This window comes from Larimichthys crocea, chromosome XII (genome assembly GCF_000972845.2).
Source record: "Larimichthys crocea isolate SSNF chromosome XII, L_crocea_2.0, whole genome shotgun sequence".
In the NCBI taxonomy this organism is placed as follows: domain Eukaryota; kingdom Metazoa; phylum Chordata; class Actinopteri; family Sciaenidae; genus Larimichthys; species Larimichthys crocea.
This window is the reverse complement of record NC_040022.1, coordinates 14,737,138-14,764,378: the sequence shown is the minus strand read 5'-3', so window position 1 is coordinate 14,764,378 and position 27,241 is coordinate 14,737,138. Positions and strand designations below refer to the sequence as shown.

Genomic DNA, 27,241 nt, shown 5'->3' with positions numbered 1-27,241 from the left:
GCTGCAGTGATACCAACACATTGCATGGGCCAAACACAGTGCAATCATGAAGTGCCATGCCAGGATTTAAAAAAAAAAAAGAGAAATTATCCTAATTCACTATACAGAACAACCCGCAAATTATATTTCCAAATACTGCAGTGCAATTTCATAGGCAGTCATCCGTGACACCCTGCGAGATTCATATATGTGTGAAATTCTCTGTGGCACAACAGCGTTTTGCGTTCAACCTGCCTACCCATATGGCAGCAGCATACAGTGAGATGGCATAGATTTACACAGCAGTTTAGCCAAGGCGGTCTATAGAAGGATGTGCTACACTGTGAGCAGTGCGCCCGTGTGGGCTGTTTAAGTCCGCATGTTCATCTGAATGGCATCAGGCGTCTGTTGGCAAACCTCAGCCCAGATGTTCATTTTCGCCGTGTAGAGAAGTGATGCTGATTCACTCCGATTTCTAACACTTTGATTAGCTACTCTCCTATGCATTTCAAACTCGCAGAAAACGTTGCCTTGACTGAGATATTTGTACCACCCATGAGAAAGACTAACTGGATTTGCCTGAAATAAAACCTACCTGATATAGAGCAATTAAGTAGAGTTTTTCCTGCGGGTACTTACCATGGATGTGAGCTGGCCTGGGCGTGGATTTGCCTTCCCCTCTGGATGGTGCTGAGAACTCCCAATACAAACAACAACAGAACAAAAAGAAATAAAAACATAAAACATATCTGTACAAGTAAGTGCTCACCAGCAAGACAGCATGTGTACACCCACATTAAACATGATCTCCAATAAATGGATATTTTGTCAATTATTTTAACTCCTACAGCAATTTTCATATAGATCTACAATACCACTTCTCCGCCCATAATTCATTTAACGTTTTCCACAGATTAAGATTCAGTCAGGATTGTCCTCGTGCCCCTGGAGCAAGGAGACATACAACCCAGTGTCCGTTGTTCAGTTGTCCGAAGGGAACCAGGGCACCGTAGAAATCTACACATTGCATGTGTCTATCACAATCTATTCAACAAACATGTCTTTGCCAAAAATGCAAGCAGAGAGTTCTGTACATACATATTCATACATTATCACCTTCAATATGAAGGTTTATTATGAAAGATATAATCATATTTAGCAAGAGATAAACATATTTATATTCTCTGAATTTGGGCAGAGCTGGTTAAGAAGTCCTTTGGCAAGGCCTTCCACCCAGGACTCCACAGGTAGTGTTAAAGTTAAAATACGAGTGGGCGGCATCTTGCTATAGTGATAAAACAAACAATCAAAGAAACAAACAGATGGTAAAAGACAAAAATATAACTAGCTCTGATTTTTCACCAGTCCGTTTACGATACATTTTTCAAATTCTTCAAACGAGCAAATGATGATGTGAAAGTTGAAAATGGTTGCTCCACTGTACATCCCTGTAAGCTTCACCCCTTAATTATTCCCACTGGTAATTGCTTTTTCTTCTGGGACTTATTTCTGGCCAGGTCAAGGCATCTTCATTGTACACAATGACGACGGTAAAATCACAGGTCACACGTTGTTTCTAAATGTCTCACACTTCAGTTTACAATTTTAACATCTTCTAGTCCAGATAATATAGAAGTACAATATTACTCATTTTACCATACAGTCTGAAATTGTGAGAGGCTCCCTGTGTCGATGTCAGATTGTTGAGTTATTTTGGTTTACAGTGACATGAATGGCAGTCTATAACCACAGCAACTGATGTCTGTTTTCCTTTTCTGGAAAAATGGAGAATAGGTATCAAGTCTGGAACCTGAACTCCTGGCATGGATTGCATGGAAGTGTGATAGTTGATAACCACGTGGTAGTGTAGACCCTGGTCTCCTGTTGTCATGATAGTGGATTATATTAAGACAATAGTCTCGACCCTGGCGCGTTCCGATGGATCGGGGGTCATTCGTGGGCTCCCATTGTTGTTGGTCCTACGAATGCTGCCCATTCCATGGCACAGCGCCTCCTGTAGTCATGCCATAGTTGTAGGTGCCTGGCTCATCTGCACCCTCATGGACTGGATATTACTGAGGATCTTCTTCTGGTGGCCTGCCAGGGTCACACCTATTCTCAGCAAATCCCTTGGGAGAGAGAGGCATAAATAAAGAAAATTGAAAAGCGAGAACTTATTTTGAAGCAATAGATGAAAGGATTTCCATAATATTGAAGTTGGAATGGATCATTGGAGCATTTGAGGTGATTATACTAGCAAAAAATGCATCATTTCATCATCAGATCATTAGGTGAATTTACAGTCCTACAATCGCTATAGGATATGAGAGCACAATTTCAGGATGGAAAAGCTAGTGGCAATGAAAACACAAATTTACAAAAATTAATTCTATCACTAGAGAGAGGACTTACTAATGCATGTTGCTTTGCATTGCAAAGTGACTGCATAAATGCCACCCACCCCCAAGCATACATTTTTAATAAAGAAAATGTTAGAATGATTTTACATTTTTCACATAAATTTGTAGAGATTTGTAGAGCAAGCAAACATTGTTAATCAAAAGAAATGAGGTGCAATATTTTTGTCTACTGGTACCACAAGACCCACAAGAACTGTCATCATGACCCATGAAATATTCCAGAACAGAAACAGAAATGAATTAATATGCATCTGAACAATGTGTATTTAAAGGATTTACATCACTATCCATTTTCTAAAATTGTTCCTAGAAAATCCTTAATTATTATTAGATATTAGTCATTAGGAGACACAGATGGTCATATTCTTACACTGACTATGATGTTTTCTGTAATAACAAGTTATATTTTTATGCATTACTGGCTTTGCTTTGATGCAGTTATTCAAGATGTGAGTCACTGGGCGCATTCACGCTAAAAATACACACACTTGATGTTGAGTCATTCAAGACAAGTGTGCCCATCAAGTGCCACATGGGTTTGGAAACTGCATTTGCAAAACGAGCAGGTGAACTCACTCTGAGGTCATTTGAGCCACCAGCTGCAAGGAGGTAAAGCCTGAGTTAAGGAAGTTGTCTCTGTACTGGCTCATCTTGATGGCAGCGAGCCAGTCCTCTACTGAGCTGAAGGTGTTGAAGTCGGGTATGGATCTGTCCAACAGTGGCTGAGAAGGCCTGGAGGAGGGAGAGCGAAGGAAGGGTGTTAGAGGACGTATATACCATAGAAGGGCTTTGATGCAATATTAAGCAAGAGGGGGAGAAACTGTGGTTATGGTGTTTGTGAGAAAGGATATATGGTGTATGTGCATGTTGTGTGAATATTGGCTTTGGAAAGTCTATTAACCCCTTTATTTGTGACCACATTTTGGTGTTAGATACTCATTTACCCACATATCTATAGAAATGTTTAAAAAGAGCAAAATACATGAAAAGATTATCTGATATCATCAGAGAAAACATCTGCTTCTTGGCCTGAATACCAAGTACCATTCATTACCTGGCTGATACTATCCCCATAACGTAACATACTGTTGTGTTGCATCTCAGTGTCAAATATGAGGAAACTGGTTACAATTAAAGAGACAGCGAACCAAGCTATATATAAAGGGACCGTGAAATAAAAACCCTGCTCCACTGTACAAAATCAAAATCTCCCACATGGACAAAAGTTCACCTTTCAACATGGCAGTAACCCAAAGAACACAGCCAAAACAAGTGGCTTCAGGACAAGTCTCTGAATGACCCACAGTGGCCCTGCCAAGGCCTGGAAATTGGAATGGAAAATCTGTGAAGAAACCTGAAGCACGCAGTTCACAGACTGCACACATCTAATTTGGCAGAGCTTGAGAGAATCTTTGAGGAACGGTGGAAGAAATTGTCCAAAACATGTTGCGCCGAACTGGCAACCCAACAATGTTCAAAACAAATCAAGGCCACTGGTGCATTGACAAAATAATGCACAAAACATTCTAAATATGCATGTAAATTAAATGTTACTGCATCTTTTCTAAAAATATGTTTTCATTCCATCATTAGGGGGTAGAAAAAAATATATAACACCACAAAATGTAGAAAAATGGATCTTTCTAAAGCAAATATCGGGGTCTGGATGTGTGGGAGAATCATAAACAGCGGGAAAACAGATCCTGTGGAGCAAAAGTTCAAGTTTGATGCAATCAACAGTAATAAATGCATGTTTATTTTATGAGAGGATGACAAGTAAGCATGTGCATGCTGGGTTAGTTTGTGCAGACAGCCTGTGTAAATATTGCATAAACAGATGAAAAACATATTTGTGCGTACTTAATGTCCAGTTTGGGGTGAATGTGTATATGCATGTTTTTACTCACACTGCAGGGATGTTGGCTACAGCCTTGAGGCTGGTGGGGTTACGGATCATCTTGTCCAGGGTGCTGACGATGTCGGTGAAGCGGGGTCGTACATTGCGGTCCTTTTGCCAACAGTCCAACATCAACTGGTGCAGGGCACTAGGGCAGTCCATAGGTGGTGGCAGACGGTAGTCCTGTTCAATGGCATTAATCACCTGGTGGAGAAAAGGTGGGTGGGGGATGCTCAGGTTGTTATTTATTCCGCTAATCCTAATTCTTATACCACATTTAGGTCATACAGTAACTGAATTATCTCAGTTTTTCCTCAAGCTGGCTGGTTGTCAGTAAAACACAAAATATTATTTGACTCAGTGATTGATGACGTTAAACACACCCACTCTGCAACCCTGAGATGCTTATCTGTGCCTCAACAACAGAGCCCCATACAGACACACTCCCTGTGGTCACACAAGAGATAGTGAACTCTCAGGCCGATGTGCCCATACTTTCAATTCTAGCCAATCACATGTCACTCTTGGAAGACAGAAGAAGGAAAGAGACAGAAATGAGAGCAGAGGCAGTGTCACTGTAGAAAGAAGTCACTTTGGAATGGGCAGATCGCACCTAATTAACACTGTGAAGTACAGCCACTTGACACAATGTCTCTTAAAGGCTGCACAGACAATCATGGCCTTATTAGAGGGGAGCTACGACTACGAGTTTCAGGGTAGATGAAGTTGGAGTCAAGTGTTTTGGAACAACTGAAAAAAGTTCAATCAGAACTTGAGGCAGATTTGGAGCCAGACAAGGAATACCTATAATTTAATGACCTCCCCTCACACTCCACACATTGTTTGTTAGCTATAATGTAGGATTGGAATAAATATACAAAAGTTCAGCCAAACATGCTTAATCTGCCAGCTTTAATTGTTAGACACTTCAAAAGCTAAAGATTGCTGCATTGCACACTGATGGACCTAGTTCTTACCCGTATCCATACATCCATACCATCTGTAGAAGTAATCTTTTCTTGAAAATGCATAGTTGCGAGATAAGGGTCTGGTGTGAAAGTGTAAAAAAATACTATCATTAAAAATTACAGGCTTCTCTGTAGGTTGCCAACTCCACCCCGGAGTTGAGTGCAACTCAGCAAAATCTTGACAAATGGTGCATATGGAGAAGTGGTTGTGTGTGTGTGTTTAAGTGTGTATGTGTGTGTGTGGACTAAGCAGCCGGACATGCTGAGCAGTGCCAGTCCTCTTCTCTGCATTAGTCCCACCAGGCAGTGTTTGCTCCTGGCCCACTGAGGCAACATCTGCTTGGTTGGACGGTCCTCGTGGAGTGGGGTCTGTAGAGGCCTGATGGTTGGCTAGTTATCTCACTGAAGGAGCTTAGGGAGAGAGACCTCATAGTATGGGACTATATCCAGTGGTTGTGTGTGCTTGTGTCGGTGCCTGTGTGTCTATGGCAGTCTGCATGTATGGACTTATTCCAAACGGACATGGGGAACAAAGCAGAGCTCTCAGCAATCATTCATTCCCCTCAAAAGCCAGCCAGGAAGGAAAGGGGATAGTATGAGACTGTTTCCATAATAAGTCTGCTTTCAAAGTCAGAGTCAAGGACATCTTCAGTGATGATGCTATGAGATGGAAACTGATAAAAAATGTGTGATTTATTACAGCTTCCTCTCTTATGTGTTATCCTTGATTGTGTGTAAGGGGTGAAAAGACAGTATCATCACATTTGTAAAGAAATGGCCATCCAATTAATGAGGCAGTTTACTCGGATTCAAACTTGCTTTTTACTGCATGGAAGTTGAGAAAAGTGTTAACACTCAACGGAAATGTTCCTTTTTACGATCCTGCTTAAAGATCTTATGAAATGGGCACTTGAACTTCCTAGAAAACTGCTGCTTCCCAGAGGAAGGTGCATCTGTAGTAGTGGGCCATGCTTGCACTCGTGGGTGCAACTAAAAAGGCAACACATTTCTTCTGATGATTACAGCTTTCTGCCTTTCTCGCTCGACAATGAGACGGTCTCTCCATAACATGCAGATTCTTTGTGTCTTATTGTCTAATGTCAACATCCTGTTCAAATGGAAACACATCGCATTAAGAAAGTAATGATATCATTTCATGGGTATTTTCATGTTTACAAATGAACTTACATCCTGGTTGGACATGTCCCAGTAGGGCCTCTCTCCAAATGACATCACTTCCCACATAACAATGCCGTAGCTCCACACATCACTGGCTGAGGTGAACTTTCTGTAAGCGATGGCCTCTGGTGCAGTCCACCTCACTGGGATCTTCCCACCCTGAGAAAGGAGAAAGGAACAAACGGGGCAGAAAGTGAAATGACAGAAATGTCCAGAACCACGCTTCCCTTGACTGTCCTACTCCATCCCTCTAACTCTTTATCCCTCTCATCCACCCAGTGTATCAATCCTCCAGAAGACAAAAAATACATATGATTGTGCCCCAGTCTCAGCAGTGACTCCCAACAGTGTTCAGCCTTCATACATCGACCAACATCACATTTAGCATCCCCTCTCCCACTGCCCTGTTTGGATAAAGGAAGATAGGCCCGGGCTTCTGCTCGTACATCGAGCGTGTCTGCCTGTAATTGGGCTACCTGGGCCTCAGGCATGCCATGCACTGGCTGGTGACTGAAATTGACAGCTGCTTGTTTAAGATTCCACACGCACCCACACAGACACACACATATACATACAGACACAGCTGGGAACATATGCACAGGCACAGACATAAATGACGCGGGCACACCCACGCACACACACAGTCACACATAAATCCTTATTTGTGCCCCCCACCCTCCCTTTCCATAGCACCTCCCCATATATCTGAGTTGAGCTCACCGACGGTTTAATAATGCCAATTAGCCGAACCTGAGCATTTGCAGATAAGCCGCTGTTGGAAACAAACCCAAACTGAGAGAGCAACCTGCACAGACCACCGTGTTCACTGCTTGCTCTCTGAGAGCAACAGAGGAGTCAGAGAGGGAGGGGGAGAGAGAGAAATGAGTGATAAGTGAGCATATAAAATGGTTCTTGTGGGCTGTTTTCATACTCCAGGCTGGACAAGAATAAACATGAGATTCACTTATGAGTCTTCCTGTATGTGTGTATCAGTACACACTTACGTAGGTGTTACAGGTCAGTGCTGTGTGGCATCGCAGAAGTGGAGAGGCTGAGCTTATTAATGAGCACCTCTTTAGGGTTTCACCTTTAAGCGGTTGCTGACCCTGAAAAGAGATTTAACATCTGACCCCGAGTGGAAACTGCTGCCAGGACACAACTGCATGATGCAAAGGCAACACTCAGGTCTGACTGAGCACACTAGCACAGTGGAGAAAAAGAATTAGGCAATGGTATGGTGTGTGGTTGTGTGAGTGTGTGACAGACAGGGTAAATGAGAGAACAAGAAAGCAATACAGAGAGGAAAAGATCAATAGACGAATAAAGGCTATCTAAGCCCCAGTGACTTCAATGCTTCGCTCATATCTCAGACTCATTCATATCTGAATCGTTTCATCTAAACTGAGACCCCAGTGTCTAAGGGCAAACGCAGATACAAGCCAAATACCTTCCCTACAAAAATGTAAAAAGGCCAATGCCCTTTTTCTTCATCTGTCACTCTGTCAGGGGCAACGCCTCAAGTCAATTATTTTGTTTGGAGAAACATACATAAGATGAAAAACGAAGAAATAAACGCAGAATAACATGAAAAAAATAAAAAAAATAGCTGCTCCGAGCAATATGCCATCTATTACAGCCTCTCTTCATCATTACTCGCTTACTCCCTCCCTCGCGCTGTACATCTGGTCTCATGCCCCAGGACCCTGTTGGGATATGAGCCGAGTGTCGCTGGAATGGCCTGAGCAAAGACACAGGCTTCACAAGACGCTCCCTGTGCACCTCCAATGAGACAGACTTTAGTAATAACATTTCCAAGGCGGGTGAGTCAGAGGCAGCTATGCAAACCCTTGGTAATTACTGCTGTGGGCCAGTGATAGCTCTGCCAAAATCCTACTTTAATAACATGAAGTGTTGAACAGCTCATGCATATAGGAAATAAGGCAAAAACATAATAAAATTGGGCTTTTTTTCTTGTTTTTTTTTTTTCAGTAAAAAGAGTAAGACCACAGGGAATGGGTTGGGAGGGTAGGAGAAGTGATGATGGGAATTAAAACAGACCTAATGTCAACACAAAAAGATGAGTGCTTTGAGAAGCCTCGAAGCATGGGGAGAGCTCTTTGGATATGGTATATTTTGCTGGCTACTGAAAGAGGAACAAGCTGTTTTCTGTTTGCCTTGAAGTGAAATATCGCCCCTTAAACAGAATTCACACGCTCCACTATTATCTTGGACAGTTAACTTATGAATTTGTGAGGCTGTAGCACAGCCACTGCGGCTGCAGAACTTCTAGGCCTTGAGAGAGAGTAATCTTTAACGATATCAAGTGATACTTCGCAAAAACTCTCTTGATAATAAATAAAGCTGGTGATATGCAGTGCCTGATTTTTCAGAGATACTGGATGGGTGTATTTTCTGGTTGATAAATGTTGCCACTGTGAAGAAAAAGCGAGCAGTCACGAGGCAGTGAAAACCTGAAAAATAAATGCACCACAAAGACACCTTACCATATGGTGTCAAAAACAAGCAGTGACATTACCAATGTGGGATTTTTGTCTTGGTGTAAATTCCCACATGATGCACATGGAAAACAGACAGCCACGTTCTTCGTGCACAGAATTCCTATCTGGAACACCTTGAGCAGACACAGGAGTATGCAGGCACCCTTATGTCACCAGAATGAGATTACAGTACATGACTGGTTCCACCTGGTTGTGACCGCCTGTGACCAGTTGTGACAGCTAGCGATATGTCTGAAGTGCTATTGCAACGGAATGTGCTAGGACTGTCAGGTTAAGAGGTATCATGGTGAGACGAGTGTGTTCCTGTGACAGCCAGGTCTAAAAAATGAGGGATAAACATGTGGTGGCCATGTAATGTGTGTATTTACTGGTGCCTGTTATAGTCCCTCAGCCCATTGATACTGTGTGTGTGTGTGTTTGTGTGTGTAGACACTAATACACATTGCAAAAGATATGAAACACCTGTCATGTCTTTGCAGTGGCTTGAGCTAAGCATCCACCAATGTGCCAGATACCTTCATGTAGACTGTCAGTGACATGCTGCTGCAGAATGAAGTAATATCTGGAGTAAATATATCTGTCAGAGTGCAATAACAGTCATCACTAACATGCAGCAATGTCCCAGATAAACTTACTGTAATTGAAAAAGAAGAGTCCAGTGTTGTGTCCTGTTTCTACCCCGCTTTTTTTCACTTGACGGAAGCTATTTAGAAATTCCGAATAAACTTTCTCCTTCATCTGGGAGACAAACATGTAGATATCTCTCTCTCTCTCTCCTTGGCTTTGTTTCTCTCACCCATGCACTCCTTCTCCTTTTCTTTACTCCTCCAACTTCGGTAATCCATTTTCAAACAATGCACACTCAAATGGACTTGAGCCTATTTACTTAGGCTGGGAAGGGTGCTCCATCAACATCCTTTTAATGAAATCTTGAGAGCAACGATCTGCCCTGGATGTCTGCCCAAATGAGAATGAGAAAGAGAGTGAGCGGGATGGAGAAAGGAAAAGTGAAACGGAGAGATGGGAGGAAAAATAGCACAAGAAAAAGAGTGAGGGAGGGGTTGGTGACAGAGATGTTGGTTTCTTAGACACCCATGGGAATGTCTGGTGAAGAGAGAGAGACACAGGTCTCTCACCATATATACAATGGAGTCATGCAGAACTTGAGGGAAGTATTTGTCAAAGTTGGATTTTGTGTTCCAGAGATCCCAAACTGTCTCACATTAGGCTGGGAACTCTTTGGGGCCTTTTGTTTTTAGATTTGATTAACAAATGTCTTCTAAAAATTTCTCCATACTGCGTGGGAAGATAACAGAGGGGAATGAAAAAACAAAACAAAAAAACATAAGTCCAGAATAGTCGCCAATAATTGCTCTACTTCAAAATCAAATTGTGATTGAGATAAAAATACCTATGTTGCATATTGCCGGGAACTTTCTGCCTGTAGCATTCTGATCCAGTTTCAAGTTTCAGTTGCAAGGAACTGAAAGCCATTCAGGTTACAGTATAATTTACAGCGCAAGATATCAAGAAATTAACTGATATTGTACTATTTTAGTAATATGTTTCCTTTTTCTCTTAGCAACTGTGTTTAGAGCTGAGAAATAAGGTCATTTTAGATGTCACTGACTAGTGCACAATATCACAATAATATGATAATCTATAAGGTAATAAAACTCAAGGAAACTAATATTACATGTCTCCTACATCATTAAAAACTACTCAGTACGTGCTCACTGATTCAATACTTTATGCTCAGCTTTAATCATTTGATTCCAGACATAGACGTTAGCTTCATAGATTTAGAAATAAGAAGTCTACGATAAATGCTACTGTAGAACAGAAGTATCGACATACTAAGCAACAGTAACTAAGTAGGGTGGGACTTTCTCACAGAACAGTACATTTTCCAAAATATGGAATATTACTGCTCCTTTTGGGCATCATCATTGACAAATATCAGAGGTCAGTTATTGTGTAATTAGACTTGAGAGAATGGTGACTTTCTGACCTATAGTAGTATTGCACAGGTGGTCAATTTTCCTACTCCTTCCTATTTCACCATTAAAAATTAAAAATATATATTTTTGTGAACAATATTTGTATGCATCATACATTCAAGCCACAAATAAACCAGTTTGGCTTGGTGAAGAAGATTTAGTGCAGTTCTATTGTTGTCAGCACTGGGTGAGAAATAGTACTGCTAACAGTATTTTATTTCCACCAATTTAATTAGACAGCTTTAGCTTTAGGCAAGCATTAACTTTTAACAGCTTGTTGGCATTGCTAAGTGAAGGAGTCTGTCTCTATCTTGATGCCTCAGTTGTACAGATATCACAGAAAACATACAGGACATGCTATATTATTCATTGTCTCATTTTGACTTATCTGCTACAGACTAATAGATTCTTAGCCTTCACAGCTGTAGGCCTACAATGTAATGTAGTGGTGAAGGCAACATGGCGGCCATGGCATGAGAGTAACCATGTGGATTTGTATTCGTGTGGATTTCATTTGAATATAACAGAACTGTCCGTATTTAGCTGGACCCACCTACTGTATGGTGATATATTTATCATTTAGAGTTACTTCATGTTTTTCTCAGTACAACATTAGAAAGAAAAGAAAAAAAAAACAATTCATCACCATGTTTTATATAGTGTTAAGCATTCTCTATGTCTTTTTATTATTTACTCCGTTAATTATCCCCCCTTCCCCAGCATCATTAGCACCTAACCGTGTTTCGTTAAACACAAATTTATACTCCCTCAGGGATACATCACCAATAGACACTTAAATTAATCCTAGGAAGTATCCCATCTTACTTTTACTTGTTCCATGATAATATTAGACAGTGACCTTGGCCCCCATGATTCCTTCACAGGATGTGGATAATAGGCAATTACATCTACAGGCAGTCATATCAAACTGGAGCACAACCTGAATTTCCCTTATTGCTGAGTCTGATATAATTTCTCATGTTGTGAGAGTTCTCAAAGCTACTGGAAAGGTAGTGAAGGCCCCTTTAATGAGAACAACATAAAAAACAGCAATGGTGATGTCAGCACTTTTATTTTGAAGATTTTAAAAGGCAGAAGTTCTTTGGGAGTTACTGCTTTGGTTAACCAACAAATGAAATGTTCCTTTTGTAACACTGCAGTAAAGTGTTTTATAGAGACACAGGCTTGCTAAGGGAGAAGCTATCTCTTTCATTGATTTAGTTATACACAAACTACTTCATTGTGAATCCTGCTCAGATGCAAATGCTGTCCAACAGCCACAGATGGTGAATCAATGCCCACCTTATACTGACTCTGGCAAACATGACAGAAGGTATAAATCAAGGTGGAGCGCTTTGGATGGTTGCTCCCTCTTTGATGCAGGGACCAGGTATGGATCATGTTAATTTCTTGTTTTCAAAACCTCCTCCATATTCATATTCATTTCCATTCCTGGATATTTTCTGCTGCTACATGTACCCCAAGACTGAGCAAATTAAACTCTACAATCTGAATAAAATTAGCCTGGAAACATCTTAATTAGTTTCAAAAGAAAAACCAAGAGATAGAAAAACAACAAACCAGGGTAGGGTGGGATGTTAAAGATTTCACTGCATTTATGAATGAATGTAACTGGGGTTCAATTCCCAGCAGAGGCGCCTCCAGCTTGGCATGACACTTAGGTGGGAAGCCAGATGGGGATAATGCTTGGTCACTGCAGTGGTGACTCATACTTGAGGGCAGTGAGGGATCTGTGCAAGCGAGCGTGAACTTCTCTACATGCTCTCTCAGTGAAATTGAAAGTGAGTGCCGGTCATGTGTAAAAGTCTATGCCGTGCCTTTAAAAAAAAGGGAGTTGGAAACGGCAGGGTGTTGTGGTAAATACTGACAATTACACTGCGGAGAAAAGCAGAAAAAAAGAGGACTTTACTGTACCACACATCACACGCGAAAGACGTGAGGGATGATATAATCCAAATAGATTGCTTTCCACCACAATATCACGGCACAAACTATAGCTAGTGAGAGTGAGAGAAAACATGGATCCGAATTTTTGTTGTTCCATCTACAAAATACAAGAGCTGACATTTGTCTTGGAACTTCAACAATGTCTGTGTATACACAGTGTTGTTTTTGAACATCAAAAGTAGCCAACGGTAAGCTTGCGACTGACATGCTGTGCATCATCAAAGAGAATCAATGAATAATGTCTTCCCTTTACCTAGGCCAGGAAATAAAGGGGGAAAAAAAGCTCTTGATCTTAAAATATTTTGATATGACAAAGAGTGAAGCATACGTCAATTATTGACAATAGTGTGAAATCACAATGCGGTGTGGTGTGAACTAAACAACAAATGTGACATCTGTATTTACAGTTGGTCTTTAAAAAAAAAAATGCAAGCACTCTTAGTGGCTTTACTGGAAAATGAAAATGTCAAGATATTAATTTTCAGTCTGTGCTAATCTGATCTTTGTGGCAGATTTTTTTTTGCCTGAAATCTCTTGTGATAATGGAGAGATTTTGGGGTGTTTACTTTGCTGTGTGGTGTGACGTAAGAACATCCAACCGTGGACATCCAAACATTGAGATGAATGAGATGATGATCACCATCATGGTGATGGTGCCACAGTACCCTTGAGAAGCCATGACAACAGGGTTTGTTGGGTTATATACAGTATAATGTCAAAATTAAATACTGTTTTTTATTTTTTGCATACAAATGTGGTGTGTCAGAAACAAATTCTACAAGAAAGTCCCTTTGTTTGCTTCTGGCCTGGTCCATATGGATGTGTTCCCATTTCACTTCTTGTTTACTCAGACTCTGTCCCTTTAACTTTATGCAGAGCATAAATATTTCACTACAAGTTGAATAGAGAAGCCAAAAAAAGTCCATGGGCCTGAAGCCAGAGAGAGGGGGGAAGGATGCAAATAGAAAACAGACAAATGACAGAAACAGCAGTGAGGTCCACATAGTGTGAGCACTGGAGCGGAGCTGAGAGAATGTCACTCAGGTCACAGGGATTTGACGGATGAGCTTTGTTACTGGCTCTGTGTGACCTCGCCTTTCAACCCCTCTCAGCCTCAATGACTCAAACAAACACATACACAAAGACATACATACATGCACACACACACATAGAATGAAAGACACCTAGGGGACATTTATGTTTACACGCAGGAAACATAGCACAATCACACACATCTAAGTAACCACATACAGTACATACCTACTCAGTTACGATATAAAGTACACATCGCACAACATGCAAGTCAATGACAGCGTTTTCACATCATCAGCTGAGGCACAAGCAAAAATTCTTGACCCATACCTGCCCTCCTAACTATGGCCCTGTGGGCATGAACACTCAATAGAAAGGGTAACGTCTTTTGTCCAAGCTGTTATAGACTTGACACGCTATACTCGCACAAACACACTCCTGATCGACCACTTGCTCTCTTTTTGGCCTTTTGAAACTTTATTGTATAGAGACAGGTGAAGAGTGACAGGAATGTGGGGAGAGAGAGAAAGATGGGGAATGACATGCAGCAAAGGGCCGCAGGTCAGATTCGAACCTTCTTGCTCTCTTATCTTAGGCCACAAACTGTGCATTAAACCCCAGCGACCATGGCGAGATGTCTGACTTTCGCTCACCCATGAACACAAAACACACTATAAAACATATGACACATCACCGCTGCAAACAGTTTGATGCATCAGTCTTCACACCTACGCTGAGTATGCCATTCTGATGTGCCTTTTTGTTGCCCTGGGAGAAGCCCTGAAATTGAATATGAAGTGGACAGCTGGAGAAAAAGGAAAGATGACATAGATGTATGGATGGATGGCTCTTTAGCTAGATAGATTGGTAAATAAAGAGAGTACTCTTAAAGTTTTACAGGTTCACAGGGTGTTTAAAAATCAATCTTCTTTTATGTTGGGTATGCGGGGTCATGAGCATCTCACCTAGACTTGTGATTGTGTGCTTACTTGCTTCTTAAACCAAGCAGCCATGTAGATGCAAACATACAAATCAATACAAATACAAGAAAGCCATGGCTGCAATGAAACACACAAAAAGTCTTTTAAAAAATTAGCACACATCACCTTAGCAAAACCAGTGGAGTCCAAGCATTGTCCTGTGAGCCTAATTAATCACGACTTTGGTGAGCAGCCAACAGAGAGGGAGGACAGCCCCCTTCTGTCTGAAACCTCCACAACATTGCTCCAAAGTGAACCCACATCCAGGGTTAACGCAATTACCAGCATGTCTTCCCAACCATACATCCAGCATCACACCACAGGCACTGTAATTGTGTGACTGGAATTGCAGGGAAAAATTAGAAAAGCAGTAGAGGGAAAGAGGTGATTAATTTGCTGGAGGAGGAGGTCGATGGCGATGTAAATCACTGCATGTCAGCGCAATTTAATTTCCCTGATTCCCTCGGCCTTGTCTGCCACGCCAGCCTTGGTCGCTGATTGGTTAGCATCAGGTCATAGCTTAAGAAGTTGTGGAGTGAAGGACACCATGCATAGCTTAATTACAGTGTAGGACCCTGTGTGAGACCTGTGGACCCCCACAATCCCCCACGCATGTTTGCATGTTCCCTTGAATACAGGGGATGAGGGATAAGGAGGACAGGTGACATGAAAGTCTATGGCAACATCGGCTAAGTCTTAATGAACTGTCAACATATGTTATCTGATCACATTTAGTACTGTTTTAAGGCATACTGATGGCATGTGGGGTAGGATGTGAATCAAACTGCTCTCTTGTTTTGAAAGGAACAAAAATTGTTATGGAACTGCATTTTTATCTTATGATAATAAGGCAGCAGTCAGTATAATAGTAAAGCACATCCAAAGCTTTGATGTGTTTGTTTTAAAATCTCTATCAGTAAAAAAAAAACCCTGACTGTGTTACCATCAAAACGGCTCCCCAGGTTTAAACTTCAAACCTTACCTGTTCTATTGACTGTCAAGATAATGCCCTCAAGGAGACTTTGTTTGCATTAAACAACATCAAAATGCTGACCACAATCTATAATCCAATCCCCACCTTTTACACCCTCGTTTTATTAGCAAGCTCAGCGGCGCAGACAACAGAGGTGCTGCCCATCTTTGTTGCTACATAAGACCCATTCAGCAAGGTTTAGCCACGGGGGTCAAGCATACAAAGCAAGCTATTCCAGGGGAGCAATTAGCTCTCAGCCACACCATTGTGAGGTCATAGCTCCTCTGGCCCATATGACGCTTCCTGTCTATAACTAGGCTACCACCTCCTGCCAATTGGTAGTCTCCCTTGAGCTCACACTACACGATATTATATTATTTATGAGTGTTTTTGCATATGACCTAAAGTAATAATTTTAATCGAGATCAGTTTCTACCTGAGCTCAGCCACAAAGGAGGAAATAAAATAGAAGCAAAGCACATGGTGTGTTTTGCATTATTATTTTTGCCTATATTTAGATGAAAACAAATTATTTTCATAACTCTCTTTTCATACCTGCGTAGCACTGACTCACAGGCCTATTTGACTGCATGCTTTTGATCTCAAGTTTTGCATGTGTTGAAATACCTCTGAAGCTAATCCTAAAATAGCATAATATATTCATATTTATTCATAATATATACAGGGCTACCACAATGCTGTATGTATACGATGAATCATTTTTAGAAAAGAACCCCCAAGGCTGTTTTATAAAACAAGAGAAAATATCTATTCCCAGGTAAGACTGTCAGATCATGCTGTGTAGGGTCACTGGAGGCTGGTGACCCAAAAGAAAGGAAGACAGGTAAAATGCAGGACAGGGCACAGACTTGCAAAATAAAAGGGTTTATTTACCTTTACTGCATCTACCTTTAGATTAAATAATATAGAACTGTTCTCTTTACCCTATATTGACCCGTTTCTTTTTTTTTAATTTGCAGGTGACCTGTCTACAAAATGCAGGCAGCAACACTCATGATTCACTGGGAGTAAACAAGTTAATTTGCACTAAAGTCTCAAAGCAGAATCAATGAAGTGATACTAGACACATGCACATGGGCCGACACACACCCACCCACACAAGCACACACAGATACACACACACACACATACATGCACACATCATTGCTCTCTCTCTCTCTCACACACACACACACACACTACGCTACATCTACACGCCACACACACACACACACAGTGTAAAAAACTCAAATAAAAACATACACACAAACTCCAGCATGCCGGGAGTCTTAATGACCTGTGCGTGTGTTTGCGAGGGTGTAAGAGTGTGTTTTGAATTAGGAAGAGGAGAGGCAGAAGATGAACTAACGATGGCTGCTAATAATTACAGATCTGTAGTGTGGAGGAGTTAATGAGGAGCCAAAGCCTCCCATGATGCCCCAGTAATAATGAATGAGGAGTGAGAGAGAGGAGGGAGGAAGAAAGAGGCGGTGGAAGCTGTCAGTTTGAGAGGCCGCAATGCCCTTTGGTTTCTCTGCACTCTGGGCATGTCAACGAGAGAGGAGCCTTCCCAGAGGAGGCTTGTCTCCACACTAATGAAGATGTGACAGACCTCCGGTCCGTGACTTGCAGAGTATAGGAAAAAGGATGAAGGAGGACGAGGAAGGCGAGAGAGGCAGCTCATATAAAATGAAAGGCACTGAAAAGGTGAAAGGTTTCTGAGACCTTCAAAAAGAATGAGAGTGTCAGATAAAAGCAAAACTGATTAAACGGATGGCTGTTTCGATTGTGGTGTATATGGATGAAAACAATTTAAAGGATACACGACATGCAGACAAACCCTAGTTCAGTTCAAGAGATGATGTTGGCACACATTGCACTCAAGCAAAATAAAAGTTCGACATTACAAGTACTCACAAGAGAGCTGGTGTAGCTGGGATCAGAGGTGTCATCCTGTAGGTAGCGTGACAAGCCAAAGTCAGACACTTTACACACTAAGTTGCTGTTGACCAGAATGTTTCGTGCAGCCAGGTCACGGTGGACGTAGTTCATTTCGGAGAGATATTTCATCCCAGCTGAAATGCCACGCATCATCCCCACCAACTGGATCACCGTGAACTGACCATCATTTTGCTGGAGGACAGAGAGAAAAACAAACAAAATGGTTATTTAGATATCATCTTTGCCATGATTAACACAAGTGAGATTGGCTGGAGGGTAGAGATTTCAGCAAATACTAAAAAAATATGTTCACTAAAAAAATTACAGCCTTTAAAGTTGTTTTGAATCTCATTCTCTATCAGGAAATATCAGTGCAAAATAAATTACATGTTTGTGTTATTTTCTGATGAATTTGAATTGAAACAGCACGTAGTCTGATAAAGAAAGCTCAGAAATAATTGTAATTCTTAAGGAAACTTAAGAAGGCAAAATTCCCATTCTTGTTAACTTTTACAATGGAGCAATAGAAAGCATCTTGACTGGAAACATGACAAATTGGCATTGGAAATGCATAACCCAGGACAGAAGGACTGCAGCGGGTGATTAAAACCACACAGAACATCACTGGTTACCCATCTACTAAGCACCAGTAATATTGGTGAGGTGAGGTGCCCACGCAGGGCCCAAAGGAAACTAAAAGACAATACCCACTCCAGCAACAGCCTGTTCACCCTTCTGCCGCCTGGCAAGTGATACAGAAGTATCTGCTGTGGTCCAGACTACAGAAACACTTATTTCCTCAGGCTGTGATAGTCCTTAATTCATCTTACACATTCCACCATAAAATAGTATTTTTTTTGTTTTGCAAGCAGCATAAAGGGGCTACAGCTTACATTTCATTGTACAATCCTGTGTTATTAAATAAATAATAAATGAACCTTGAATCTTGATGTCATCAAAAACTCAGCTAGCAACACGGCTGCTCAGGGGAATTCTCATCCAGAATTAGAAAAGCAATATTTCATTATTACCAGAGCCAGAAAGGGTACAAACACATACACTGACAATGGGATGAGATATGTTGTCACACCTGGCATGTACATAACAAAGGAATAGTCTAATCTACCTGATTTTCCCATCTATTTGAGTTTCTCCTTCTCTCTGTTTTAAATCATTTGTTTAGACTTTTCCATTACAAAATCAACACGCTGAGCTCTTTTCTTGCCTTTCAATGTCAAGAGGAAAAGTATACTTGTATTAGATAAGCAAAATGGATTGGAAGCCAATCTTGCTCATTGTATTTGTTAAAGCATTGTTCTATTTGGGCATGCAGGCATCCATCTCTTTAACATCCACGCATGGTGCCCCTAACCCTGTGTGAATGCTCTGAAGAGCAAGCTTTGAACCCCCGAAACACAGTAACAAATAAGAGGGTAAGGGAGATCGATGGAAACACAAGTCGGATGTGGCGGTTAGCAAAGCCAACTTCAAAGAGCCCCTTTAAACCCACCCTAGATCAAAGTGGAATAGAACACCAATCCATGAGATTGAAGGAGGAAAAAAAGCGAGTTGAATATTGATTAAGCTGTATGTCCACTCAATCCTGACTATAAAAGAAAGAGTGAAGAGTCCATTATTAGCTCCAGGCATTAATAGAGAAATTAAAGGCAGATGCAGCAAGCTAATGGAAATTTTCAAATTAAGAATGATTGGAATCATGTTCATTGTCATGAAACATATTCTCTGTTGGCACTAGAAGGCTCATTCTAATTTGTATTAGGATGGATTCTTAGCCTGAACTACTTCTCTGGGATTGTTTAACGATTCATTTCCAATTAGCTTCTCAGTTCCATAATGCAATTGCTATTCCACTCCCGAATATGACTTTACATAATCACGTTCAACTGTTTGCAGCTTTGTATGACATAGTACATATATGCTTTCATCAAAATTACTCACCCTGAGGAATGAGTCAAGGGCACCATTTTCCATAAACTCAGTAACGATCATAACCGGACGGCTCTTTGTGACGACACCCTCCAGACGGATAATGTTTGGGTGGTCGAACTGGCCCATGATTGAAGCCTCAGACAGGAAGTCTCTTCTCTGTTTTTCCACGTAACCCGCCTTCAGGGTCTTGATGGCTACATAGATCTCCCTCTTACCAGGCAGCTTCAGACGGCCCTTGTACACCTCCCCAAATTCACCTATAGAGAAACAGTAAGAGGTGCTTAGTGCTCTGTGAAAAACAAGAACTTATCCACTAAAAAAAAAGGATCAGACAAAAGATTAGTAGAGCTGATGAGATCTAAATCTATTCATTTATCAAGCTTATTGGCATCTCACGTCTCTAGGCAGAAATATCTCCCAGTGCTATTATAGATCTTGATTTAGTCTATATCAAGCACGCTGAGTGTTGTCCAATATTCCTCTAGTGTTGCTCCTTTATGATATTCTTAACAGTGTGGCTCCTCTGACTCACAGTACTCATCTATCCTAAAAGCCTGCCAAGTGTCTTCATATTCCCCAATCAAAGAATAAAAGCCAAGCACTATCTGGTAAATATCTTGAACCTGTTTGATTAATTATCACTACCTTGGTGTCCTGCTGAGACACCACACAGTGAAATCAACAAAAAACGGAAATCTTTAATTAGTTAGTCCCCTTGCATCCTTACCCCTATCCTATCTCTGTCACTTCCTCACACCTAGCTTGCTGAGTAGGCCAGTCCACAGGAGCTATTCCAGGGCAAGTCTCATTACCAGGAGTATTTTAGCCTCTGTATGAACCAACACATACGGTGTCAGCTTGGTCTCCATGCCGTAAAAGAGGTGTGTCCTGTCCCAAGAAAAAGAAATGTTGGAGACACATGGACGTATGAAACTGAAGCTATTTTAGCCTCCAGTTGCTCAAGATTTACTTCAAAGCAATCACCTTACCATTACCTGTTCATTGGTTTTAACAACACATAAGAGATCAGTCAGAAACGAGGACAGAAAATAAAACATTTCTCCCTTTTTTAGATGTAAATGAATAAGGATGATGCAAGGTAGAACATGTTAGAGAGCAACACTAATAGGATCCAAAAACAGGGAAGCATAGGGAATAGGCCGCAAGGCTTGAGTTATTTCTAATGCCATTAGGTCCCAGGGTAGCTGGCCTATATGCTGCTAGTGCACTTGACATGGGCCCTTGACATGTTCGCATCTGATGTGGCTGCCAAAAGGGCTGGGCTTTATGACCTTGAACGGATTCGGGCTAAGCTTGTTTGCACACAAGAACAGAGATGCATGCATACATACATTATGGACATATAAAGAAATACGTGGAAATGTTGCAATCCATATTCACCTTGCACACATAAGTGCACACACACAGATGTTTCACAGCACCCACTCTCCATACCTGCACCAATGACCTCTTCGATCTTGACAGTGGAGACATCTATTTCCTTGGCGAACTCTCGTACTGCTTCGTTGGGGTCTTCATAGGTAAAGGGATCTATGTAGATCTTCATCCCCGGGGAGCCTGAGAAGTGGGTCGGGCAGCCCAGTGGGGAGGGGCAGTTAGACATGTCGGCTCGCAAAGAGAGTTCTAGAACAACCAAAGTGCTAAATGAGCTTTCCAGAAAAAAGCAAACTTTTTTTTTTTCATTTTTTATTTTTTTTTACTTCGGCTAATGTCTAGTGTTAACGATTGATGACTGCAATTGCCCTTCAAGTCGTAGCTTAAATCACAGTGTGACACAGCATGACTTACAATCACTACAAGCTCTTAACGGTGGTAAATGATGATAACTCTATTTGTTCTGTGGTCCTCTGCAGAGACGAGCAATTGCACTACAGTATGTAAAAGAATATTGGCACATATTGCACACATTAAATAGAATAGATGGATGATTACAGGAATGGTTACAACTGGAGCAGACAACCAAATAGTGGTGTGATGATTCAGTATTTGGAAAGGGTAAACAGACCAGAAAAAATCAGAGAAAGATCAAGAGATAAAAGGGGGGATATAGAAAGAGTAAATGTAGGCAGGTTTTTTTTTGTTACCCTTTTATCCCTTACTCTAGCAGTCTCTGGCCTTTGATAGGGGGAGAACCAATTTCCCCGCAGCCTTTCCCTATAGGAGCTCCTAAAGAGATAAAACCACTGTGCTATCAACTAACTCTTTATGCTGTTCTGCAATAGGTGAGCTCAGTTCACAGACTGGAGATGTGTGCAAATAGAGGACAGATTTTGTACGTTGAAAGGCCGCGTTGGGAGAAATACCGAAAAACACTTGTAAACATATTCGATACACATTGCCACAAGATGGACACTACAGTGAGCAAGCAGACGTCGAATCATCATTTCTACTGTGACACCCGAGGGTTGCCCTCTTCCTCTGAGCTGTCAAAACCTTGGCAACCATGATTGGAATAAACCCATCTCCATCAAGGCAATTTGTGCCTGCTCATTTGCATAAGCCACATAGAGAGAGGGAGGGGTCTCAAGAGACAGGAGGAGGATAAGGTCTGGTCTTAGAGGGATCAAGGTGCCTCGCCTCGCTCTTGACTAGAAGCTGATTCTAGTTACTGCACTAATTGCACTGAACGCTGTCTGTGTGAATGTAATTGCTCATTAAAGATTCCATACAGATTGTGTTCAAGTTAATCCATCAGGGGGGGGGTTTACAGCTTTGCATTCCATAAAGTCGTTCTGTTTACAAGTGTCGCCAAGCTGCTCGCTCAGCAGCACAACTGGGTGGGTCAAAATCTCAGAGGGGGGCATCCAACAACAAGTTTATGAGAACACATGAGGTTCAAAATCTAAAAGCACACATGTGCGTCACATATGTACACCCATGACTTTATAATTCACAAACCAGAGCCCACTTTCATGTATAATTTAAAAAGCAAACAGTTTATCTCTCTCTCTCCCCCTCTCTCTCCCTCTGGTACAGCCCCGGTTAACTGGACTCATCTTTTTACGGCCATCAGATAAAAAATAGATTCCTGCTTCAATATTTCATATACTCTTCATCTACGTGTATGAGGCAAGTGTATCCAAACGTCAGTTCTATTTTTACCCAACATATAAAGCAACACGCCTGCTGGAAGGGACTGCATGGTCTTCATTAAATATGTACAATTATTGCATACCCTTTTCAAGAAATGGCCACATACAAAGGAAAAGAATGGACAACTCATTAAATAATTTGGACTATAAATCTAAACAAAATCCATGGGCTATGACACACTTGCTAAAATGGTAAGTATTTAGTTGACTGGCATTATAAATTATACTTTAGCGCACTGCACTTAACCATGTTATTTTCACCAGTGTCCAGCATTTATCCTGCTATTAGTCTGCCCTGCTCGTTTACTGAATGGCCCTAATGTATCCACAAATCAACCGTACAGCAGTAATGCTTACATTAATCTATTACTGGCTATGAGTGCAATTAAATTACTGGTCCTACTATACAGAATTTACATATTGCCTAAAGACAAACACTAATGCCAGTAAGTGAAACAGTAGCTTCACAAATGCTCATCTTTTTGAGTTAAAGGAATTCTTCCATATTTTAGTGCTTCACCAAAGAACCGTAATTTCTTCTAATTCCTTTTGCCTGACAATATTTGTAATTTAGCAATTTCAGTATAATTATATTTTATGTTATTATACACTTTACATCAACGACTGCAGGACACTGTACGCCTATATTGAATACATTCCCATTTCGCGTTAGTCTAAGATGCACACTAATCTGTGACTCTGTAAATGTAATGAGTTGAGTTTACTTCCTAAACACGGACTAATTATCCATTGTTTGATGTCAGAAAATCATTTGTCAGACACACACTGCAGCTTATTAGTATGGAAATCACAGAGGGGATCTAAAAATTGCATGAGATTAACAGTCACATTTGTATTAGCTGGGTTTGTTACCAGTTCTGTTTATGTTGGAGCTATCTCACTGAATTCACGTGAATGCAGCATGCAGTTGCAAGAAATCAGAAGTATAAACATATTTCAGATCTAACAATAACTAGACGTGTTAAATAGTCTTTTGAATTCTATTGTCATTCAGTGTAAGCACCAGATGCTGGAGCACAAACAACAGCTGAAGCTACAAAGTGACAAACGAGGTTTGAACATTAGTGATTTTAAGATGTGTTGGTAGTCGAATGCAGAGAAGCATTAGGGCATATAGTAAACATGCAGCACTTAGAAATATCTGTCTGTTAATTAACTGATGTTGACAGGTTGTTGATGTGTGATGTGGAAAATAATAAAATGGAATATATGCACTGGGAAGAATTGATAAATGCTCAGATGCAGTGCAGTGTGTGTAGTATGTTGGGATGAAAGCTGGTGGTACTGATGATGCACTGATGTGGGCAATTAAAACAAGAAATTACATTCCAAGTCACACAAGAAACACTTGATCAAACTGTGGGACTGACATGTGTGTTTTCCAATCTGCTCGTCATGACATCCCACCCAGTGTTTGGTGTAATGTTAGAGGTATTATTTTCATAACCGTGGCCACTCAGCAGCACTACTGCATTTACTGTATAAGCAGCATCCCTCTTGACATCTGTCACATTAGGTGGGCTGAAAATGACGGGACATCACCTGACGTGTGTGGCAACAGCTGGAACAGTTGGCAGCTGGGTGAATGCCGGCAACACATTTTTGGAGATTCACCCAAAACAATTGGCTGAGCAGCGCTATTTAATTGTTGCGTTGAATACTGTAATTACAAAACTGTCAGTCAAATCTGGAGAGAATAGAAGAAAACAATGAATTGTGGGGTGGGGGATTACTTCATGAGTGTTGGCAGTTTGAAGGTTGAAGGAATAAACCTATGAATAGGATCCCTTATCAGCATTTTATTTCCTCTCCACTTGCTTATTTGATGATTAGGCCTGCAAGCGTCTCTGATCTTTTGTTTATTTTCACCACTTGTGTTAATTGCATTTGCTTTTCCCAAAGATAGCCTGTGACAAAACTGACTCTTCTGCCCACATCAGTTTTAATGAGCCCCCGGCTGCCACTGTTGTAGCTGGGACACAAAGTAACCGTGTTGAAACGCTTTGCTGTGTCAGGCTCAACAAAACTCTATCCCCTCGAGTGAGCCCCTTTTCAGACTGCTAGGTCGGCAGTACATAGGGCTTTCATTTGAGGTACAAATCTCATACACACCCTTTTGTGTGTACGTGTGTGAGTGTGTGTGTGTGGCATGGTATATGTGTGTCCCTCCAGGCTCCTTCCCCTCGTCATTCCGTGCCAAGAGGGTGCTCATAACATGACTCAATCAAGTATATCGTATAGCCCTTAGAGATGACTGTCAGTCAGTGTCATTGTGTAAAGGAAGGAAAAGACATTAACATCGACAAATGCCTGTTACCTGAGGTTATTTCTCTTTTACCTTACCTCCTTTACACAAATGCATTATGTAATAGTACATACTTTATGTATATGTACTATATCATACATTATATGACAGCAGTGGAGGACTTGACAAATGTGAGAATGCTAAGGGAAGACATCTCAACCTAGGAAGTTCTCTACATGTTTTACTTTATGTTTGACAGTTTTAAACTAAACTATCTGATGATGTAATTTGTTGAGTAGTCAATATGATCCATATAGCTCAGTATGACAAATCAGAATTTGTCTTAAGGGGTTCTACAATCTGTACAGCATGCGACACTATCTGACCCTAGTAGAGATTATAAAAACATTGTTCTGCTCAGGCAGAAATTTGCATGGTGTGGTACTGATGTGCGAAAACCACGGAAAATGTCACAGTTCACAGTGTCACATGAGTTATGAGCCGAAACGTAAAGTGCCTATTGTCCAAAACTGCTAAGTAGTTTTTGAGCTATCCCGCAAATTAACAGAAAAACTAAATAAATGGCAACAAAAACTAACTGCTAGCTCATAGTGAAGTTGTAAATATGGACTCACCTCTTCCTGTGCTGTAATGTTGCAACTTGTCACTGTACACAGCTTCCTTGGTGTATGCCCTTTTCCTGAGGGAGCAATGCATATTGAGAGAAGAGAGAGAGCGAGAGAGAAAAGAGATGACAGGATGAAAGGATGTGTAAACGAGGCCTTATTACTGCTCATGTTCTCTCTGTATGACCTGAAAATGACGTGGCTGAAATTGAATCAGTTGCAGAGGGTTAGCAATGGCAAATGAAGTTTATGAAAATGAGCTGATTTTTAATTAGACCTTGATAGGATCTCTCTGCTTTTCATCTGTTTCCTCTGCCTGAGCATCAAAAGAGCCCGGCCCGTTTGATGAACACTTTAGTTGCTCAAAGTTGCACACAGCACTGCAGAAAATTGGACTTTCATATATCTAAAGCTGAGCAAGACAGGAATGTGACAATGTGACAAACTGCTGGAAAATTGAATTGGCTTGACTTAAGTCAGTTAACAGGGCAAAGCAGTGGTTGTTCTCTATGGACCTGAATATTCCATTTGAGATATGTCAACTTAGCTTTCCTTTCCATCAAACTGATTGCTATTACTAAATGCTCAATGACTGTATATAAGGAACTCACATAACCAATTTTCCAAAGTATAACCTGGGGATGTGGCCATGCCCCTAATAGTCTGTCTCAGTGTCAAATCTCAGTAACTTTAAAACAAAATGTCAAAATTTTATATAACTGTTATATGTAGGGTCGGATTCTTATTAAGAAACTATGAAATCCATCACAGTGTGCCAGAGGTCCAACTTCATGCAATGTTGCCATCTGTCTTTCAAAGGTTATTAGCAAATGGGGGAACATGCTTGGATGTTATTATGTGTCCCTTATATTACAGTTCTCTAGGAACATATATTCCGCCATGACAATGACAAAAGTAGGGTCATTTTTTTTTTGTTACTTTCATATTAAGGAGAAAAAGTTGGGATCCTGAAAAGACGCAAAAATTGATAGCAGAATAGCAGAAAAAAGAAAACATGGAACGGAAAACAAACCAAAAAAATTAAAAAAAAGTGTTACCTGCTGCACACGATGGAGATCGCAACAAGTGAAACAATGAAGACCACTCCTGCTGCCGCTGACCCCGCAATCAGTGGAAGCTGTTCCCTCAGCTCAGACTTGAAGTCATCTATATCACACACAGAGAAAAGCAGACTGATGTTATGAATGGCTCAGAGCTAAAGAAACAAGAATATGATTACTTGGAGGAATGCATGTGTGCAGTGTTTTGGGAGGTAAAGAAGGAGATAGGGACAAGGAGAGAGAGAGAGAGAGAGAGAGAGAGAGAGAGAGAAAAAACTGGTTGTACTGATGATGGATAAAGAAAACATATAGATCTCTCTCTCTGTTGAGCGGTGCTGACTGAAATCCGTCAAGCTTTAGTAAGACTGA

The 27,241-nt window shown here is 41.0% G+C and overlaps 1 protein-coding gene across 2 annotated transcripts in view; it reads right to left on the bottom strand.

Annotated features, from left to right (window-relative positions):
* Positions 1–1,088: 1,088 nt before the first annotated feature.
* The window catches only part of ephb1 (EPH receptor B1), a 141,685-nt gene continuing 115,532 nt past the window's right edge, over positions 1,089–27,241 (bottom strand). The window contains exons 8-16 of one of the 2 annotated variants that reach the window (XM_019262195.2): positions 26,870–26,978; positions 25,821–25,885; positions 21,262–21,450; positions 19,816–20,063; positions 17,833–18,048; positions 6,453–6,602; positions 4,307–4,500; positions 2,976–3,131; positions 1,089–2,108 (exon numbers count right to left, since the gene is read on the bottom strand). In XM_019262195.2, the coding sequence (XP_019117740.1) occupies positions 2,000–2,108; positions 2,976–3,131; positions 4,307–4,500; positions 6,453–6,602; positions 17,833–18,048; positions 19,816–20,063; positions 21,262–21,450; positions 25,821–25,885; positions 26,870–26,978 (1,436 nt within the window). In that variant the 3' untranslated portion in view covers positions 1,089–1,999. The remainder of the gene's footprint in view (positions 2,109–2,975; positions 3,132–4,306; positions 4,501–6,452; positions 6,603–17,832; positions 18,049–19,815; positions 20,064–21,261; positions 21,451–25,820; positions 25,886–26,869; positions 26,979–27,241) is intronic. The other variant, XM_027285682.1, reaches the window with a different exon arrangement.